Source organism: Salminus brasiliensis, chromosome 6 (assembly GCF_030463535.1).
Source record: "Salminus brasiliensis chromosome 6, fSalBra1.hap2, whole genome shotgun sequence".
NCBI classification, from domain to species: Eukaryota; Metazoa; Chordata; class Actinopteri; order Characiformes; family Bryconidae; genus Salminus; species Salminus brasiliensis.
In genome coordinates, this window is record NC_132883.1 from 38,146,781 (window position 1) to 38,165,788 (window position 19,008).

General features: G+C 40.0%; 1 protein-coding gene across 2 annotated transcripts; it reads right to left on the bottom strand.

Annotated features, from left to right (window-relative positions):
- Window positions 1–51: 51 nt before the first annotated feature.
- Window positions 52–19,008, bottom strand: wrap73 (WD repeat containing, antisense to TP73). Of its 2 annotated transcripts, none has more exons than XM_072682310.1 (13): window positions 18,883–19,008; window positions 16,624–16,724; window positions 16,250–16,402; window positions 15,817–15,933; window positions 6,131–6,203; window positions 5,283–5,386; window positions 4,140–4,226; window positions 3,906–4,040; window positions 3,670–3,747; window positions 3,427–3,529; window positions 2,175–2,300; window positions 1,567–1,758; window positions 52–1,306 (listed from the first exon to the last, which is right to left on the bottom strand). In XM_072682310.1, the coding sequence occupies exons 2-13, from the start codon at window positions 16,690–16,692 to the stop codon at window positions 1,197–1,199; spliced, it is 1,347 nt and encodes a 448-aa protein (XP_072538411.1). In that variant the 5' UTR covers window positions 16,693–16,724; window positions 18,883–19,008; the 3' UTR covers window positions 52–1,196. The 2 variants fall into 2 exon arrangements, with proteins under 2 accessions (XP_072538411.1, XP_072538410.1); XM_072682309.1 differs by having other exon boundaries at window positions 16,624–16,727.

The following is a 19,008-nucleotide window of genomic DNA, read 5'->3' on the forward strand; positions in this document are numbered from 1 at the left end:
TTTCTCATCTAAGTGAGGGGTCTGCTTCACGTGCACACATACAGGTTCAAGTGCATTTGTAGAAAACTTTATTAGAAATAGTCCTAAATATATAAAAATAATTCTAACTTCTAAATGTACATATAAAACCAGCTTGAAATTCACATTCAGATAAATAGAGCAGCTACGTCAAAACTAGTTGAAATTTTCTATTTCATCCTGAAACGTCTGGACATCATAGCTTCTGTGGAGGAGGAGTGTAATGGGTACAAAGCAGCAGTTTTTAATGCGTTCTTACCAGCCTGATTATTGGGTGGCTAGATTCCAGTTGTGAAGCTCAGCGACCTATTTCTTCCAAACAGTCTATAAATATTAAAATTTTGGAATATTGTGTAATTGTTGAAGCCAATAACATAACAGTATAATGCAGTATAAACTGACATTAGTGCTATAGCATGATAGCCAGAGATGGCACTCATCCTGTCCCAGTTATCAGGTTGATATTACAGGTACTGCTGACCTGACTACTGGAGGAAAGACCGGATCTGAACCAAATCTGGTAGCAAATCTAGTCTGAAACAGCACACTTGCACTGTAACTGAAACGGTCCGTTTCTAGCTGTGGGGTAGTAAAGTGTTTAAGTCGAGCCTACTTTTAGATGCTCATCTTTAGGGAAGTGCTGATATTACAAATGACATTTTAAAGCCTAATTTCAGGAAGAACTTTCAGATCAGCATCAGCCTGTATCAGAAAGCGGTATTGTACCTTCTCTAAATATAATTATACAGCTAGCAAATGACCATGCTTTCCTGGCATGTTTCTGCTGTGTGTAATAGTATCATGAGAAGAATTCACACAGCCAGTTTAGTTGCTACAGTAGAAACTAGGCTTTAGCCATTTGTGGTAATATGTGCTCACAATGTTCCATCAACTGAGATGATCGCATGTGAAGCTGTAAACCTCAAATAAGAAAATGTCTATTCCTGACAAACTGCTCTGTCTGTACCAGGTAACAGTTTTTCCACATAAGAAGATTAATAACAAGCCCTTTTCAGTGTTCCTGTTTGTGTTTTAGTTTACAGGTCAATGGCAAAACTGTTCTGTGACTAGTTTTCTGTAGAACAGCTAAAAAGCTGGTCCCAGATGCACTAGGGCAGTCTGAACTTTGGCCTTTCCTAGACATACTTGCGAGCACAGCCACGAGCCTTGGCTCTTGCTCACTTCTCCTCATCTGTAGCCATGTAGCACAGACACAGCTGGTCTTTCCCCAGCAAGATCAAGGAGTCTCCACTGCCATGCCAGAACAGGGACTGCACCTGAAAACTACCTGTAACAGAGAAATACTGCATGTAGTTTGTACCAGCTGTGTTTTTGACTAGTAGTTCTTGTTCATTTTATTTTATTGTTTTAGCAATTTACCTTTTAGAGATGTACCTTTTTTAGACAAATATTTGTTAAATAAAAAACATGTACATCTCTTTTTTGTTTAGCCGAACCATTACTTTCAACAGTAATACATAATAGTGCATACTGTTCTCAGCTCTCATACTGTTCTGAAATTGTTTAAAGTCTATTTTGGCCATTTACCTTCCACTGGCACTTTTACGGACACGCAGCCGGCTGGGGACCACAGGTAGACTTTGGCGTTTCCTGTGCAGAGGGCCAGACGGGGTCTGCTGGGGTCCCAGACAAAGCTGCGCACGGGGGCAGTCTGCTCCAGCACAGCCTGCAGGCCAAGTCGTTGCATGTCCCACACCCACAGGCTCTGCGGCATGTTGTCTGAGATGGATTTGGCACAGCGTCAGTAAGGACAGCGGTAGCGCACACATTCGGCCCCAGTGACAATCCTACTCATCTGTGTAGGGCACCCATGATTAACACCCCCGCAGCTAGTCAGCTCCACTGAGCCAAAGAGGAAAGCACACTTGTCGGGGAGTTTTGACAAGGAAGAATAAGCCCAGTGTTTGGAATAAAAGGGGAATTACACAGCAGCTAAAACGGCAGCAAATGTCTCCAAATACCAGACTCTGTGGGCAGTCTGTAACACTTCTCATGACTGGTAGCCAAATGGGCCAAGGGGCACTGTGTAAGAGCTGTGTATAACTTGTGCGTATAACAGGAAGTGGCAACTGATGACCCCCTCAATACAAACCTTTAGGTTCTGTCCTAATTTATACTGATTACTAGATTCTTACCATTCTTCGTAGCGAGGTAGCGATTGTCTGCACTGAAAGCAATGGCAGAGATTCCAATTTTAGGGTTGGCACGGTCCGGATCAGGCTTGACCACTGGAACCTGGACAGGTAGGGAACTGACTTCATCTGAAACAAGGTAATGAAATCACTTGATTAATTAAATTGAACAGAAAAGTTTAATTAATAGTAAATTAATAACTGGATTTACAATGAGTATTCCAGTCTCATCTTAATAGCTGAATTTTAGACATGCCACCTCTCCAGCACATTGCATAAGTCTCTGGAGTTGATCATTAGGGAACGATTATTGATATTGAGGATTCAATGTCCTGGAAATCAGAATATTGTATAGCGTAGCAAGCGAGTGACACAGGGAGCATCCTGGTTGTCTCTTTGAGCAAATTTTCTCTCCAGGCAGAATTTACAGTAGATCCAGCAGTTACATTTAATTCTTCAGCTCCATGGCAGAGTTCAAAAAGAAGGGGTCAAAATAATGATGGTTAAATGACTGTAAAAGACATGTTAAGGAGAGCTACTCTTTCATTAGAAATAGCTAACCTTTGATTAACATTAATGCTATTGAAGGCACACAGGGAAAGTGTGATCATCAGTGTGGGCGGTTTCATGTTTTTAGGAGCAGAGAGGAAGGCTTAGAGATGGGATCTCATGTCAAAACATGACACTAAGCACTGTTTTGGTTGGTAAGCTTTATACAGAGGCATTTGCAATGGTCTGCCTACAGAAATAGTTGCTCATCCTTGCTGTGCGTTGGAATTCATAATGGCCCCGTCACCATGCCTAGCCTCCCAACCATGGTCTCCACTGAGACAGCACCGTCTGCATAGCATGCAGTATTAACACACACGCTCACCCCCACATACAAGCACACGGAAACCAATAGGGCTCAGCAGCACGACAGAGCTTACGAAAATACAAACCACAGCATAAGGTTACTTGGGGTGATGTATAATAGACTTATATATTATAGAATTACTAAACAATACTACTACTACTAAAAATTTATAATAATTACAAGATTATCCTCAAATGTTAATATGTCATTGTTTTAATCACTGACATTCAGATATTTCTCCTCCTTGTTCAACTTATGTGTCAAGTGTTTAGCATGATAAGGAATAAGTGAAGACTTAAGTGTTCACCATGTGTGTTCACCTTAAGTGTTCACCATGTGTTCACCTGTCTATGTACATTTCACACTGGTTTCCATCATCCATTAGTCTTGAGGACTTACATTTGCTCTGTGTATTGAAGAGGGAGCTTCCCATGGTTATCTGATGAACAGACAAATCTTCAGTGCCAATGACAGGCTTCTTCTCCACCTCTTTATATATCACCTAAGAGAGGATGGGGAAAAAATAAACCAATCAAATCAGCCTTTAGAACTCCATCAAGAACAAATACAAAGACGATAATAAAAACCTCTTTATATAGACAGAGGTGTAATAATAATCTTCATTTATAAAGTGATATATACAGCTTTGGAGCTGGTGATGGTGGCCGGATGCTCAAACTCAATAAGTTTCTTCCAGGTGATGTGATTCAGGATCCGAACCTGGTAGGACAAAGAACAAAACATCATTGCTTCAGAGACAAGAGCAGCTTTAACACCAACAAACTGAAGTCAAAATAAAGAATATGTAAGTTGGTTATGCTACTGATAACACATCACCATAAGAAAACATGCATTTTTTGATTGAGAACTATTTATACCTTCTCATCATAGCTGCCGATAGCCAGGAATTGACTACTGGGACACCAAGCAACAGACTTGATTCCCAGTGACCATTCGTAAGCACTGTAGGTAGACAGCAGACGCCCATCCAGGGAATACAACAGCATCTTATACTATAGAAAAGTACATTGGCATTTTTGTAAAATGGAGAAATGGACATGATTCTTTTGAACTCTTATTAAACAGCAAAAGTATTCAAAATAGTCACTTACCTCAAGACAGGAGTCCCAAGCTGCAAGTACACAGCCATTAGGAGACCACTCCACCCCAGCCAAGTCCTGTGTTTCTGTCTCAAAATGCTATAAAAAGAATGCCTTGGTAAACTAAAAATTTTAATATTGGAAAATAAAGATGACCTCTGAATAGGGCCTTCTTTACAGAACTAAAGCTTTATGATATGCTTATGTTTATATGTTAGCTTGTGGTCGCACTTTGGTTTCCAAAGCAACTTCACCAGTTCACCAACTGTTACCAGTTACATTTAGTCATGGTCACACAAAAACTTTAGTATTTTTATTATTCCATTTATCATTTCGATCTTCAATGTTGATGTGCTTCATTACTTAACAACTATATCCAGACAATATAACAGACAATCACACTATATTTCATCAGTTGGGAGAGCTGTAGCGTAATGAAGACCACCACATTTCCATGTGGCAGACTAGGTTTTGATTCCCTGGCAAGGCCACACTACACTGATCAGAGTCCATGGGCAAGACACCTTACACTTACCCACCTGCATTCAAATGTGAGTCACTCACACTGAATAAGAGTCTCAGCCAAAGAGTACATTAGTGTAGGTTGACCTGACTAACACACACACACACACAACATTAATAGGTTCTCTTAGTGATGCTCAGAGGCAGGTTTTAAGCCCAGATTTTCTGAGGCAGTCACTGTGAAACATTAGAAGTGGAAAAATATGTCACCTACATGTTTGGTAATGGCTTCAGCCCCCTATGTTTAAGCTAGCGTGACTATGGCTTTGCAATTTCTGATTTCAAAACTTTGATTGTGTCTGGCTAATGTGACGTAATCACATGTCCAGAGATCTTTGATGATTTGAAACCATATACAACTAGAGCTTCAATCTGATTGGACATTTGGAAAACATCAATAAATATTGCTGTTCAGACTGGAAAACATCTGTCCTGGTCAAACTTAGTATCTGAGCTGCCTGTGTAAACAAAGCCTATGTCAACCCTTACATATGCAGCAGCTTAGTTGTCTGCACATAATACTGCTCATCCAACAGAATCTTCACCCTTACCTGCTCATCTCGAGGAATTAGCATATATGATCCTAAAGGTCTGAGGTCTTGTAAAAAGTTAAGACAAATAAAAAAGGCTCACCCTGAGGAGATGCCAGTCATCACATACAAATATGCTAATGAAATCTTTGCAGTCCCGTCGCTCAGCTAAAGCCATGTAACGTCCATCTGCACTAAAGTCCATCCCTGAAACAACACAGTTATGAAAGATTACCACAAATCTGGAAGAAGTCTACAAGCTCCTGGACCTCTGCACCTTTTTGATACTGCTTGGCTAGATATACCATATGGGCAAAACTAATGGGACACTTGTTCAATACCAATGGTATGTATCAATTGTATTAAAGAAGAGCTTATTTTGCCTTTCTTAAAGTAACTGTCCTACTGTCCAGGGAAGGCTTTCTACTAGATTCTGGAGCACTGCTGTGAGATTTGATTGCATTCAGCAACATCACCACCTTGTCTCATCTAAATATTTTAATGTTTTGTTTTTATATATAAACTGATTGTAATCATGTGATGCAAGTTATTCCTCAATCAATCCATGTCAGTGCCCCATCCCAAATAACAAAATGCACTAGCCAGACTATTAGCAGTACGTTTCATGTATTACACCAAGGCCAATGCAACACGAAAGCTAACTTGGTGTATTTTCTGAACAGTGTGTCCAATGCCTAGAACCCCTCACTGCCCCTTCATGTGGACAGCCTGGTTATGAGGACTATGTGACATTTACTGAATAGGCCACCCCAGCTGTCAGCAAATGCACATACTTGGCTGCAGGGCCAGGGCCAAGCCTAAGGTTACAGGTTAACCCACGCTATGATTCACGTATGGCCTGTCCTGAAGTCTTGTGATACTGGGACATGTAATATTTCATCTTGGCTATTTATCCTGTGCGTTACTCCTTAATCACTATCATTCACTTACCTTTCTGGCACGCCTTAGGGTACTTGATGTATGACACAGATTTGTTGCAAAGTGACCAGACAGTGACCCTTAGCTGCAAAGGTAAAGAAAAATACACAAAATAAATACTGGGGCCATTATTCATGGTACATTTTCATTTTATTAGATTAATAAATATTGCAACAACCCCTGCCATCAGATGGCAAGAATAGTAGATTAAACACTAATAAAACCATGTGGAAAAAAAATAACAACAACTTAGTGACACACAATGTGCACCATTTTAGGAATGCTAGGCTAATGCTGGGTAGAGTCTCCCATATGCACACTGGAAACATTCCTTTGGAGATCCTGGCATATGTTAACATGATTGCATCACTCAATTTCTGTAGATTTTCCTACCTTACCACATCCCAAAAGTGTTCTACTGAATTCAGATCTGGTGACTGGGAAGAACTCTGAAATCATGATCATGTTCATGTAACCGTTTTGAGATGACTGGATGTAGCCATTGGAAAATGGGTCAACTGAACCCATGATGGGATGCACATGGTCAGCAACTATATGGTGCCATAATGTGGCAAGAACATTCCCCACACCATTACATCACCTCCACCAGCAAAATTCCAGATTCATCAGACCAGGTTATGTTCATGACATGACAAGACAACCATGTTTACCATTTGTGTTGGGCATCCACCTTTAACCCACGCATGCACACATGCCCAGAGAGGTGGGCTGCCATTGCTGCAGTGCCCGGGGGCAGGGAGGGTGAAGGGCCTTGCGCAAGGGCCCAAAAGTGGTAGCTTGCCGAGCCTGGGTATCAAACCCACAACCCTGTCACCAATAGCCTGGTGCTCTAACCGCTGAGCCACCACTGCAGTCTCCAACTGTCCAGTTTTGGTAAGCCTTTGCCCACTGCAGCCTCAGCTTTCTGTTCTTGGCTGACAGACGTGGAATTCAAAGCGCTCTTCTGTTGTTGTAGCCCATCCACCTCAAGGTTTGACTTGTTCAAACGCATTCGGAGATGAATTCTGCTCACCACAGTTGTACAGAGTGGTTATTTGAGATACTATTGCCTTAGCACTGACCTTTGGTTAAACATTCTGGTTAATCTTTGTCTCGTTGCAGACATACCGATGTTGTTAGTGGTCTTCCCACCAAACACTACGGATGTGTATGAATGTGGAATTTGGCTTCATGTCCAACAGTATTTTACAGAACCGTGCAATGCATGCTATTTATAACACCTCAATCAGTTAGCCACTTATGAGGCTAAGAAGCATTTCATCAGTCATCCCAGTACTAATCTTTTCATCATTATCCCTTCTAATCCTTCCGAAAGTACCACATTGAGAAGCAGAAGCAAATTTAGCTATGAGCTTGAGCAAAGCCAGAAGGACTGAAATTGATAAGTGGGTGAAATATATGAGAATATATGAATTAATGAAATCAAGAGCCAGGCTAGTGGAAAGACTACACCTCCCCAAAGACAGGACAAGAGCACGTACAGGAACTGGAGGCCCATGTCTTTAATTACAAAGCAACATGTTCTCAAATAAACAAGTATTTATTTATTACATCAAATAGGTCAACAAATGTCTAATGGGCAACTTAATCTCCATTTACATGGTCTCAGTTTCCAAGATAAGTAACTGACTGACAGATCCAGCTTAGATAGTTTATTTAAGCAATGCGGACCCATAATTGCCCACTTAAAACCAAAATAAAAAAATAAGAGGCAGCCAGGAATACAGAATTCCAGAGTTCTAATAATTCCTTTCCCAATTTGTATTTATGTTGGTGCTTGCTGGAGAACCAAAACTGTCAAGGACATAGTAAAGAAGGTGTAGAAGGTACTTGACAAAACGCAGTCAAGTGTTAGTGTCACTTTGCCTTAAAGAGCTTTACACCAAGTGTAAGACAGGGCACTCTGCCAAAGGATGGGAACACGGGTATGGAAGGATCAAAAATAACATGCAACATCTTGTCCTTGAACACAGACACTCAGTCTACCAGATGCTGCAAGTAACGAGGGTCAGCAATGCTGGCAGAGAGACATGAACCAGCCCAACTGGGCATGTACTAACCAACCCCCCCCCCCCCCCCCCAAAAAAAAATATAAATAAAATAATTTAAATGTATGCAAACTGTATTTCTCATTAGTACAGACGGCATCACTTCCATATCCTTCTCTGAAATTTACAAACAAACCACACCTCCAGTGCGTGCAAATGCAAAATTGCTGCACCTCTATAACCTCTCTAACACAGTGCCAGAACATAAAGAACTTTAGTAAACTGGCAAATATATGGCAATTTACCTCTAACAGCCACCTATTATGAGGCTCGCTAATCCACCCCCACAAAATGGCCTAATAAAAAAAAAAATTAAGAAATTTAAATTCTGATTTTAATTAACTTTCTGAAGAGAAATGCCTTTGGTTCCATAAAGACACCGTCAAAGGCCCCTGTCTGTAAAAGTTGTGTGTCATTGTAAAGAATCTTTTAAATGTTTAAAGAGCCCGTCTTTGATATAAAGGTTCTTCTGACACTCTTCTCACACTTCTTGTTTTACAGAAAAGTGGTTCTTCTGGGGCATCACTCAAAAAACCCAATTGGACCTAATCTGAATGATGTTGGTACTGCTTACAGTTAAATTTTTAATGATTTTTCAAATTAATTTTTTTTGCCAGTTTTATGTAAAAATCCAGATGAGGAGAGCAAGAAAAGAAACTCTTGATTAATCAATTTTTATGGGTGCACACTAAACAGTAAATTATTCATTTGACTGCTTTTGAGAGACAGCAAGCAAAAAAAAGATTGCAGCAAAAAACAAAAACACCACATTTCTTCACATTTGCCACCCTCCTCCAACCCCCAGCTCTAGCATCATTTACATTATTTGTAAATTCTATAACGATATGGATTCACTTGTATTTTTTCTTCATTTAAATTTTGTATTAAATATTATGAAAATACCAAATTGTGAATCAATACTAATCATGCACTGGCCGTTTCGTTACACCCCTATTTGTAACTTTGTCAATATAGTGCACCAAAACATCTGTATGGAAAATTCCCTTTTTAGCCATTTTTGGAAGCATGTTGCACTACTACAAGGTTTACACTGCTGCTGTGATGTTCTGTTGAGCATGGATTTGTTTGAATTATTAATACATACAATCAGTATGGTACTAATGTGTCCCACCTCAAGTATGAGTGGAGTACAGAGTGCAAGGCTCTTATCTGCTCTTTTACAACCCGGTAAGCCAATCTAGTGTGCGTGCACCTCCCAGTCCTCGCTGCCTCTGTGTATCAGAGTGCTGTGAAATACTGAACTAAACTTGTCTTGTCCGTCAGCCAAAATTCTCGCACGGCTTCATAAAAGTAATACAGGCTATCAGAAGCGACAAATCTTAAGTGTGAACGGTAACCGAGATCCTTGGCCACTGTCCAGGCATGGGAGATGTGCTTCCGCGAGATTTTAGTATCCTTGAGATTACTTTCACAAACCCCCCCTAAAGCACCTCATTCATAAAGATGAAACTCAACCATACAAAACCATCTGCATATAGGTGCAGGCCTAAAAACAGCCTACAATAAGGGGTCTGTGCTCCCCCGCTGCTCTGCGCTGTACTGAACTCAATGCTAGAAGGATACCTGATGTGCATCAGCTGCCCTCTCTCCTGTGGCTATCTGTCTTCACCCCTGGATGGATTGAGCCGAGCTCTACAGCTGTGCTTCACAAATATCCCTAAACCTTAGCTCTCTCCATCTCAGCTCCATGGAAACCAGGATCAATACAAGGCCAGGGCCATCATGAGATGGCCCCTCTCACCATGTCTGGCTGTGCAGAGCCGGGTGTGAGGGAGAGGCTTGGCGGATCTGAAATCTAAGACTCTGAGGACAGTGGAGAAGTAGGTGGGAGATGTTTCTCCGTGTTGCCATGCATGCTAGTGGCCCGAGGAAGCTGCTGAGGGTAACGCGTTCATGGGTTCAGTGTGCCAGCTGAGGCAGACACGCGTCACCGCCGGCTCTGAAACCACAGAGGAACATTCAGCACCACGACAGCTGCAGTCCCCTGCACTGCTGTATGAAAACAACACTGAGATGGAAGGATAACAATCTGATTAGCAAATTGATTTCTACTCTTTAAAATATATATAATAATAATAATAATAATAATAATAATAACAACAATAAATGTTATTTAATATGGAAGCATTTCTATTCAGATGGCCACCTAGAAGTAGATCATCAGACTGCTCCAGCAAACACTACGATGTTTCAGGAAGGAACGCAAAGCCTTAATAAAGGAAATCTCTTTGGGAGTTCAATCCATGGTAATGCCATGTGTGCAAGAGTGGCACAATCAGCCACATGCTAGCCTTCACTCACCCAGCACTGGTCGCATTGTGTGATAAGGGGAGTCCTGGTTAATGGGTGGGAACTGGGAACTGTCAAGGAGAAAATTAAAAGAAAAGTGAAATGAAACAAAAAGGGTTTGAAAGAAAACTAGTGCAATTTTGTCAAATATAAACTATGTTTAAACAATGTGTAAACTATTAATTGGATTATTTATCATAGTATCGAAAATGCCATCAAGAATTTCAGTGGTACTGGTACCGACTACCAAAATTCTGATGTCGTAATACAGCTGTTGTGTGACCTAAGACAATTTATGGGGCTAGATTTGTTTTCCCCCCCTGATATCTGTTGATATTGGCCCAATATCAAAACAGATAGTTACCAAAAAGACAAAAAAAAAAAAATTGGCATTAGCCACGTTTCCATCCAAAGGATAGATCAAACGTATAATGCATCAAAAGGTTAGCCATTGAAAGCTATGGAAATGGAAATTATTTAACTTTAGCAGATAAACACTGCAAAATGCTGCATGAACCTACATTAGAAACTTCTCAAAACCTTCTTAAGTAGCTCAGACAGATGCGTTGATGGAAAGCAAGACTAAAGCCAACAGAATATGGAATACGTGGAAGATAGATCAGTACAAAATGTACAACATATGTAAAATTAAAGATTGAGTCATGTCAAACTTGGCACTCAGAGCATAGAGCTTTGTCTCATATATTTTGGGTAATCAGTCGATAGTTTGACAAGATTCATAATTATAATTTTAAAAAAGTGAAAAGCGAAAAAAGTCAGTTTAATGAAGACTGCCGCAAAAATCCCAATTATTGAGAGCATTTTAGAGCTTTTAAATAGCACAGAAAGTCAATGGAAATGTAGCTATTGTCTATTGCTGCTGATCAACAGCGCTGCCAGAAGAAAATACGCTATCTACAATGGACTGTGAACTTATGTGCATCTACTGCACATCCCAGTAAATGACAGTAATGCAAATATGGAATCAATATGATTCATTTGCCTCCACACATCATTTGGAAAACCCCTTTGTATTGCGAGAAGCCAGAGTGACATTTCCAAGAATCTTTACATAGACCTGTCTGTCAGCAGAGGATTAGGTCGGAGCATTCCTCGTCAGAAAACATTTTTAAAGCAATACAGCCCCAATTCTCCTATTACACACTCGATTCTTGCCTGTATCCGATACAGCCGGCCAGACGTGTTGAGGGGGCGGGAGATGCCACACCGCACCATCGTTAAAACCGCTGAGGCTGCTTACACTGAGATTTCTCACAACTCACAGTCAAAATGCTAAGCATTAGCCCATGGCCCAAAGGCCCCCCCGGCTGGCATGCACTGTTGGTATGATCCCAAACAATGTTGGATCAGCTGAATGGTATACTGTTCACCACTGCCCTTGAGTTTCTTCTTTCTCGAGACTTACATCACCACTCACAAAACACACTGATTACTTTCAACACCTGGAACAAGGTGTTAGCTTGCTTGTAATCACCGTGCACTCGAGCTAAGATAAAGCTTCTTGAAAAAACACACACTAAAAGTCTGCACCACTGCAGTGAAACAAAAACAAAAGGCTTGCAGTTATGAACATTTCACATACTGAAACACATTAGAGAAACAGGAAAAGGTCAAAACCATATATGTGCAATATGACGATATTTTATCAGATCATGATCAATTTTGTTATCCTGATAAACAATATGCTTTTCTAAATATATGGAGGGTTTTGTTAGTGCTTCTCTTCTAATCAACTGCAAGTCTCATTACAAACAGTGTAACTGAACTTAAATTTAATTGGATGTAGAGAAGTACAGAAAGTGTTAAATAAAAATCACTGTACTCAGTACAGGAGAGTATCTAAAAAGTAGTTTTTAAGAATCTGACACTACTGATGTATTTAGCCTGTGATTACATATATCGTGATAAACACTGTGTATTGTGAAAATGTCTTTAAATATCGGGATATAGTATTTTACTATATTGCCCAGGCTTAATAATAACCATAGAGAATTGTAGTCAGTCTGTCAGTGTTCATCATATCAGACTCAAACTCCACTAAACTACTGTGCCTCCCCCCCTAATAAAAAGGAAGTGCAACAGACCTGTGCTTTCTGCCACTTTTTGTACTGACCACATCCACAATGTGCTAAAAAAAAACACAAAATAAATCCCAATGATGATTAAAAATCATCACATTGCCTACCTCAACATCACTCTATGCCTTCCAAAAGCCTTTTCAAGACGTTACAGCTGCACTACCACTCCGCTACACCATTAGCTACACTGTAGGCACTTGACTAAAGAGGTGCAACCAAGAACGGTGGTAAAAAAACACCTCCCTGTGGTGGTAACCACCCCTCCCCGACATCTACCTTCCTGCAGGTTTCACCTCCAACCCAAACCTTCTTCAGCTAATCAAAGAATCAATCAGTCTTTATATACAATTGAAACCAGAAGTTTACATACACTATATAACACATGCATTTTTTTTCTCGCTATCTGACATGAAATCAGAATAAACTTTTCCTGTTTTAGGTCAATTAGGATTCCCACAATTATTTCCATTTGCTAAATGCCAAAATAATGACAGGGAATTTGTTATGGCAATTTTTTTTGCTTTCTTCAAAGTCAAAAGTTTAAATACACACAGTGATTTGATGTGGGGAAACATCATGTGGACTCCCATAAGTGTGCACACATGCAAAGATTAGTGTAAACCCACCACAGTTCTGTCAGCTGTGGTGAAACCCGGTGTGACGATATTTCCCCATCATGCTGTGGATGAACTGTTCGAGGGAGGCCAACACCAGGCAGCTGTTCCTAAACAAGTTAATTTAGCATCCTGTTTATGAGTATCGTGAAACCGAAGCAGTGACATGTACACCGCTTTGGCTAAGGCTTAATGAATTTTTGTCTGGGGTAAAGGTGATGTCAGCTGGGGCTGGGGACTGAACTCTTAACCTCTCAACTACAGGGAAATGACGCTCTCGTTAACCCTGTTAACCCAAACCTGATTGCCAGAGAGGCTCCCGTCCCAGGCCGAAAAAAAGAAGATGGCATAACATGAATCTACGTAATCAACACAACAAGGCTGTAGGACACATATCAAATATTATTGTGATCATTTAGCTACATGGGGTGATTTCAGTATGCCTGGTGATTTATTTAAGGGCAAATTCCAGTCTTCTGCGATATCAAATCCAGCAATATATACATATTAGAGCAGCCACAGCACTTAGTCTTTAACCTTACAGCTCACCCAAGTCAATAAGCAGCCGCATCAAACGGAAGGGGAAATACACAGTCTGCATTTAATTTCTTGTGAGTGGGAGGGACATCAGGCACAAAGCGAGAATGCCACAGGCCCACAGACACACTGCTCGCCACGTCCCCCCCTTCATTCCCAGACACAGCTGCTCTCCGTCTCAGCACCTGTCAGTGATTCTCGGAGTCAAGTTCAGGCAGCAGGCAACTCCAGCTCTGGCACTTAGCCAAAGTGTAATCCAAACAGGCAAAAACGAAGGGATGGAGAGAAAGGGACGGAGGGAGCGAGAGAGTCTCACAAGTAACTGCCAACAGGCCAGAGCCTTTTCACTTGCTTGGTCATTTGATAAACACTGCTAGAAACCGGTACACTTCCCACATGCACTACGGTCTAAAGCAGCAACCTGCTTGACCAAATGGCGACTCGGACTGAGAGCACCTCTTAAATATGCATTATATATATATATATATATATATATATATATATATATATATATATATATATATATAAAATTATAAAATATATATATTTTATAATCAATACTGTGTTTTGGAGAATCGCTACAGTATTGCAAACATATATTGAAATGCAAAGATGTGTCAATGTGCATTGTGGGGCATGGGCTTTCTATTAATTATAATATCCAACAGTTACAAAAGTTTGTAATCAACCACAACCAATCAACTCCTCACTCCAGCATATTAATTTAATGTGCAACCCTCCACCTGCTCTCCAGCTCCAGTCTCATTAGTAGATTATATAACCACATGGACACAGTCATCATTTTTCTTCATTCAAGTCTTGTTTAAAATATTGTGAGAATATCAGCTCTGAATCATTGCGAGGCCAGTATTGTGAAACAAACTGAATTGTGGGCAGAGTGTATCATCACACTCTTAATTTAGTGTAAATGTCTGGCTTTTAAGTAGTGTTTTATGAACATTTTATGATCTTAGTATCTCAATATTTTATTTACTCTTACTATTATATATTTTTATCCTATTTTAATGTCAACATCTAATTACAGATCAATTTTAGTTTTCATTCAAGTTTTATATGAAGCTTTTAGGGTTTCACTCAGTATCTTTTGTCTTTGACTCTTGTCTTTTGTCTCAGTAGGAAGTATTTTTTTAACCTGATTTGTTTTTGCTGAATTGTTTTATTTATCACTTTCAAAGTAAATCACTTTGAAATTCACCCTAATTTGACTGAAAAGTTGAAAATAAATAGCTTGATTAACTGATTGAATCCTTGCAGCAGCCATGTATTTTGTCTTTGGTGTACTTAACATATTACAACATTAGTTTGCATGTACATAGGGCTGGGCAATATGATGATATTTTATCATATCATGATCAATTTTGTTATCTTGATACACAATGTGCTTTTCTAGGCATATTGAGGATATATTTAGTGCTTAATAAATCACTGATCACCGTGTTCAGAACAGGAGAGGATCTGAATGGCAGTTTATAAGAATCTGTCACTACTGATGTATTTAGTCTGTAATTACATGTAGAGTGATGAACAGAGTATAGTGATATAGTATTTTTACCATACCACCCAGCTCTACATGTACATAAAATATACTGTTGTTTATTTGAATTGGTTTTAGTTTCTAACATTAAATTAACATCATGAAGAACACCAGCACATCTGTCTTTGGCTTGAATAGGTGTCAGTAATGAACAAATACAATACAATAAAAAAAATGCTTGTGATTCAGTTCAGACTTGCCTAAATCGCTTACTTTCTTAAGGAACCTGTAAAAGCCTTTGAAACACTATCCAGCACAACACATAAGAAATCCACTACAACACAACCACCACCTCAATGGTCAATCCCCACATTCACTTAACTGTAAAATAACTTGCTCCAGTGGACTACATCCAAGTTGTGGACATAGTTCAGGGCTCTGTGTCCTGTGACAGGTTATTTGAGGGTTTAAGCTAGCTCTGGTCCACCCGACTGACTGCTATTTTCAGGTCCTTAGTTACAGGCAGCAACAGTTGACACAGCGCGGGATGGACTCCTCCTGACTTCACACTTACATGGAACTCGGTGGTGTTGAGAATGTGACGTCCGTCTGGGCTCCAGCGTGAGGAGACTAGTCCGATCGAACCCTCATCTATCTTACAGTGCCACTCTGGCTGCTCCAGAGACCACACCTGCGAAAGAGAGAGAGGGAGAAAGCCGTGTCCATGCACACAGACACAAACACACATGAACTTACACATAAACACCAGCAAGAAACACTCTGTTGACAGATTCCACTCCATCAGCCCTTTTCTGTCTGAGGCAAAATGAAAGACTGGCGCTGGCTACCGTTACAAAGGTAAGATCTTATTTTATTTGCTTGAAAGTTAACATAAGCTGGGTTCTACTTTTTCATAGTTTCTGAAGGCAACCTGAACCAACTTGAAGTTGAAAATCTAAGTTAACTGGTTTTTAGTTTGCCGACTGAATCCAGTCTGATCCGAGTACCTGTACCAGTCCTCGTTTGTACATAGCACAGAGTATGAAGAGTGAGTCTGAAGACCACTCCATGTGGGCCAACTGGTCCAGGCAGGTGTAGAGCTGCAAGATCTGCAGTGTGTTGACATCGCGCACCACCAGGCGATACTGAACACAGGTGGCCTGTAAAAGCAATAGAAATTGAGGAATTGGTTAAAGTGATAACAACCTCAAAGTTCTTACACAAGTAGTCAATCTTTTTTTTCACACAGCACCGTTACTGAACATGCTACAGGTCTCTTGCTCTGACTTAACCAAAGAACGTTTAAGTACAGCTTATTTACAACTATTTGTATTAAGCTATTCATATGATTTGCATCAAATACCCAAATTTGATTTCTTACCAAATATTTGCCATCTGGAGAGACTTTGCACAGCTGATTGGACTGCTTGAAGACCTCTGAGAAATTCATGCCAGAGCACTGTTTATCCTTGAATTGTCCCGCTGCTGATATATCAAAAAAGGAACTTAGCTTTCGTGTTTAACTTTATGACATAACTAAAAACAATAAATATGGAGTAGATTATCAAAACTACATTACACAATTTTGACCAATGACCTAAAAGCAGAGGTGGCCAGCATCGAGTAGGGATTCACTAATAAAAGACCAATTCTGATATCAAATATTTCTCATGCATTTATGGGCCACGGTCACTTCTGCAACACGGAAATTGGGACTAAATCTATCCGGATTAGCATTGAGGATGAAAGTAAACTAAATTTAATTGCAGTTCATTACAAAGGCAGTGGAAATAATCAAATGTATATATTTTATTGCTGTAGCCCAGTAAAGTCTAAATATTTACCATAGACCAGTTGATGAAACATCAGTTAAATCTAATCAAGTATTTCCCTACCACTATGATTACAATTTGAGCTTTTTCACCTTTAAAATCATATGTTCTTAAAAACTCTTGATGGATTTGCACTTCACTGAAGATCCACTCTATTTTTGTATTTAATTCTTTTATGTTACACTGGCAACCACATCTATACTGCCTTGCTCAAATTTGTCAGTCTGGAGCTCAACTATTTGCTTTCAGACCAAATGTACCCCAACAGACTTTCTCTGTCATTCTCTGTGATGTTCAATGCTGTACTAATGTGTTCCACTGCAGTTATGGGACATCTTTATGGGGTACTACTGCTACTTCAACTTGAACCACACTTTAATAATAATTATAACATTAAATACTTAAACACGTTAATATGGTTTTACGCTCTACCTTTGCCTGAAATCCTAACAACCTTTTCACTGCAACAGAAAACGTTGAGTTGCCTGGACACCAAATAACTGACCAAACACACGATGGCGCCACCTAAACCTCACTGAAGTACACAACAGTTTTCTGATAAGCCCCGAGTGCAGCAGCTCCTGACCACTGGTCTGAGAAACACCTGCTCTGTCCTCAGTACCTCAACTCGTGAAGGACTTAATATGAAAAACCTGTAGCGCCAGTCTCACACCACTGTCACAGATCTAGCGTAATAGTTTTGTATAAAATTTATTTGAGCAGGTAATGCTATTTATTTTGCAACATGTATTTTTTTTTATCCTAACTTAAGTTAGGATAGCACTGTACATTACCAACAACCAGGTTCTGACAGGCTGCCACATAATCAGCCAGCAGGCTAATTCCGCTGATTCACAGACGCTCACTTCCACAATACGGACAAAAGTACTGGGACACCTGCTCATTCATTATTTCTTCTGAAATCAAAGGTATTAAAAAAATATTGGAGCATTGGTATGAGGATTTGATTGCATTCAGCAATAAGTGTGTTAATGAGGTCAGGATGTTGGATGATCACCATGTTGCCTGATCCTCAACTCCTCCCAAAAGTACTGGATGGAGCACCATCACTTCAGAGAGCACAGTTCCACTGCTCAACAGCTCAGTGCTGGGGGGTTTTATATATATGTCCCTTTAAGCATATATATGGCAATATTCCTCCACAGAGACTACACAAGCTGCATGTGTGTATTTTTACACCGGTTTCAGCAATTAAAAGCAACTGAAAGTAGCTCAATGTATTGATTAGAAGGGGTGTCCACAAACATTGGGACAGCCTGCCCTAACGTATCTAGCTATCTGCAATAACAGTTAATGTTCAGGTAACTCAGCCACATTTTGTTAGTTAGCTATATTCAATATTCTTTTCATTCTGATCTGTAGGCTACATCATTTGGACTAGTTGAAGATAACTTCGTCTCACTTGCAATCTTTTATTTTGGAACAAAAACTAAAATCAGGTCATTGGGCTCCTACAGACTGAATGTCTGCTGTTTCTAGTAACGTTAGCAGCTAACTCGCAACTCACTAGTTAAGCTACTTCTCCTGATGAAACTTGTTTTGTTTTTTGTAGCTAATTACCTTAATTTTCGCTAGCTATGTTACTTCGGCCATTACTTCAGTGTTGTTGTTCCCACTTCACCTATTAAACACGGTCTCGACTAGCTAGCTAGCTACCTACCTTACCCAAGGTAACCTAACTCAGCTGTGCTCGTACAGAGCTGTTAAGCTGGCTAACATTAGCAAACAGACTGGCCGTTTAAAAGTCTTCAAAGAACTGTACTGGTTAATTTTGTGGATAGTTTTACCTTATTAATTGGAAATATTTGCTTGCTCGCTGAGATACCGGTGAAAAACGTTTAATTATCCAACTAAAACGCTACTTCAGAGCCCCCATCTGCGACCACCTGACTGCCGGTTGCTGCTTTGTCGTC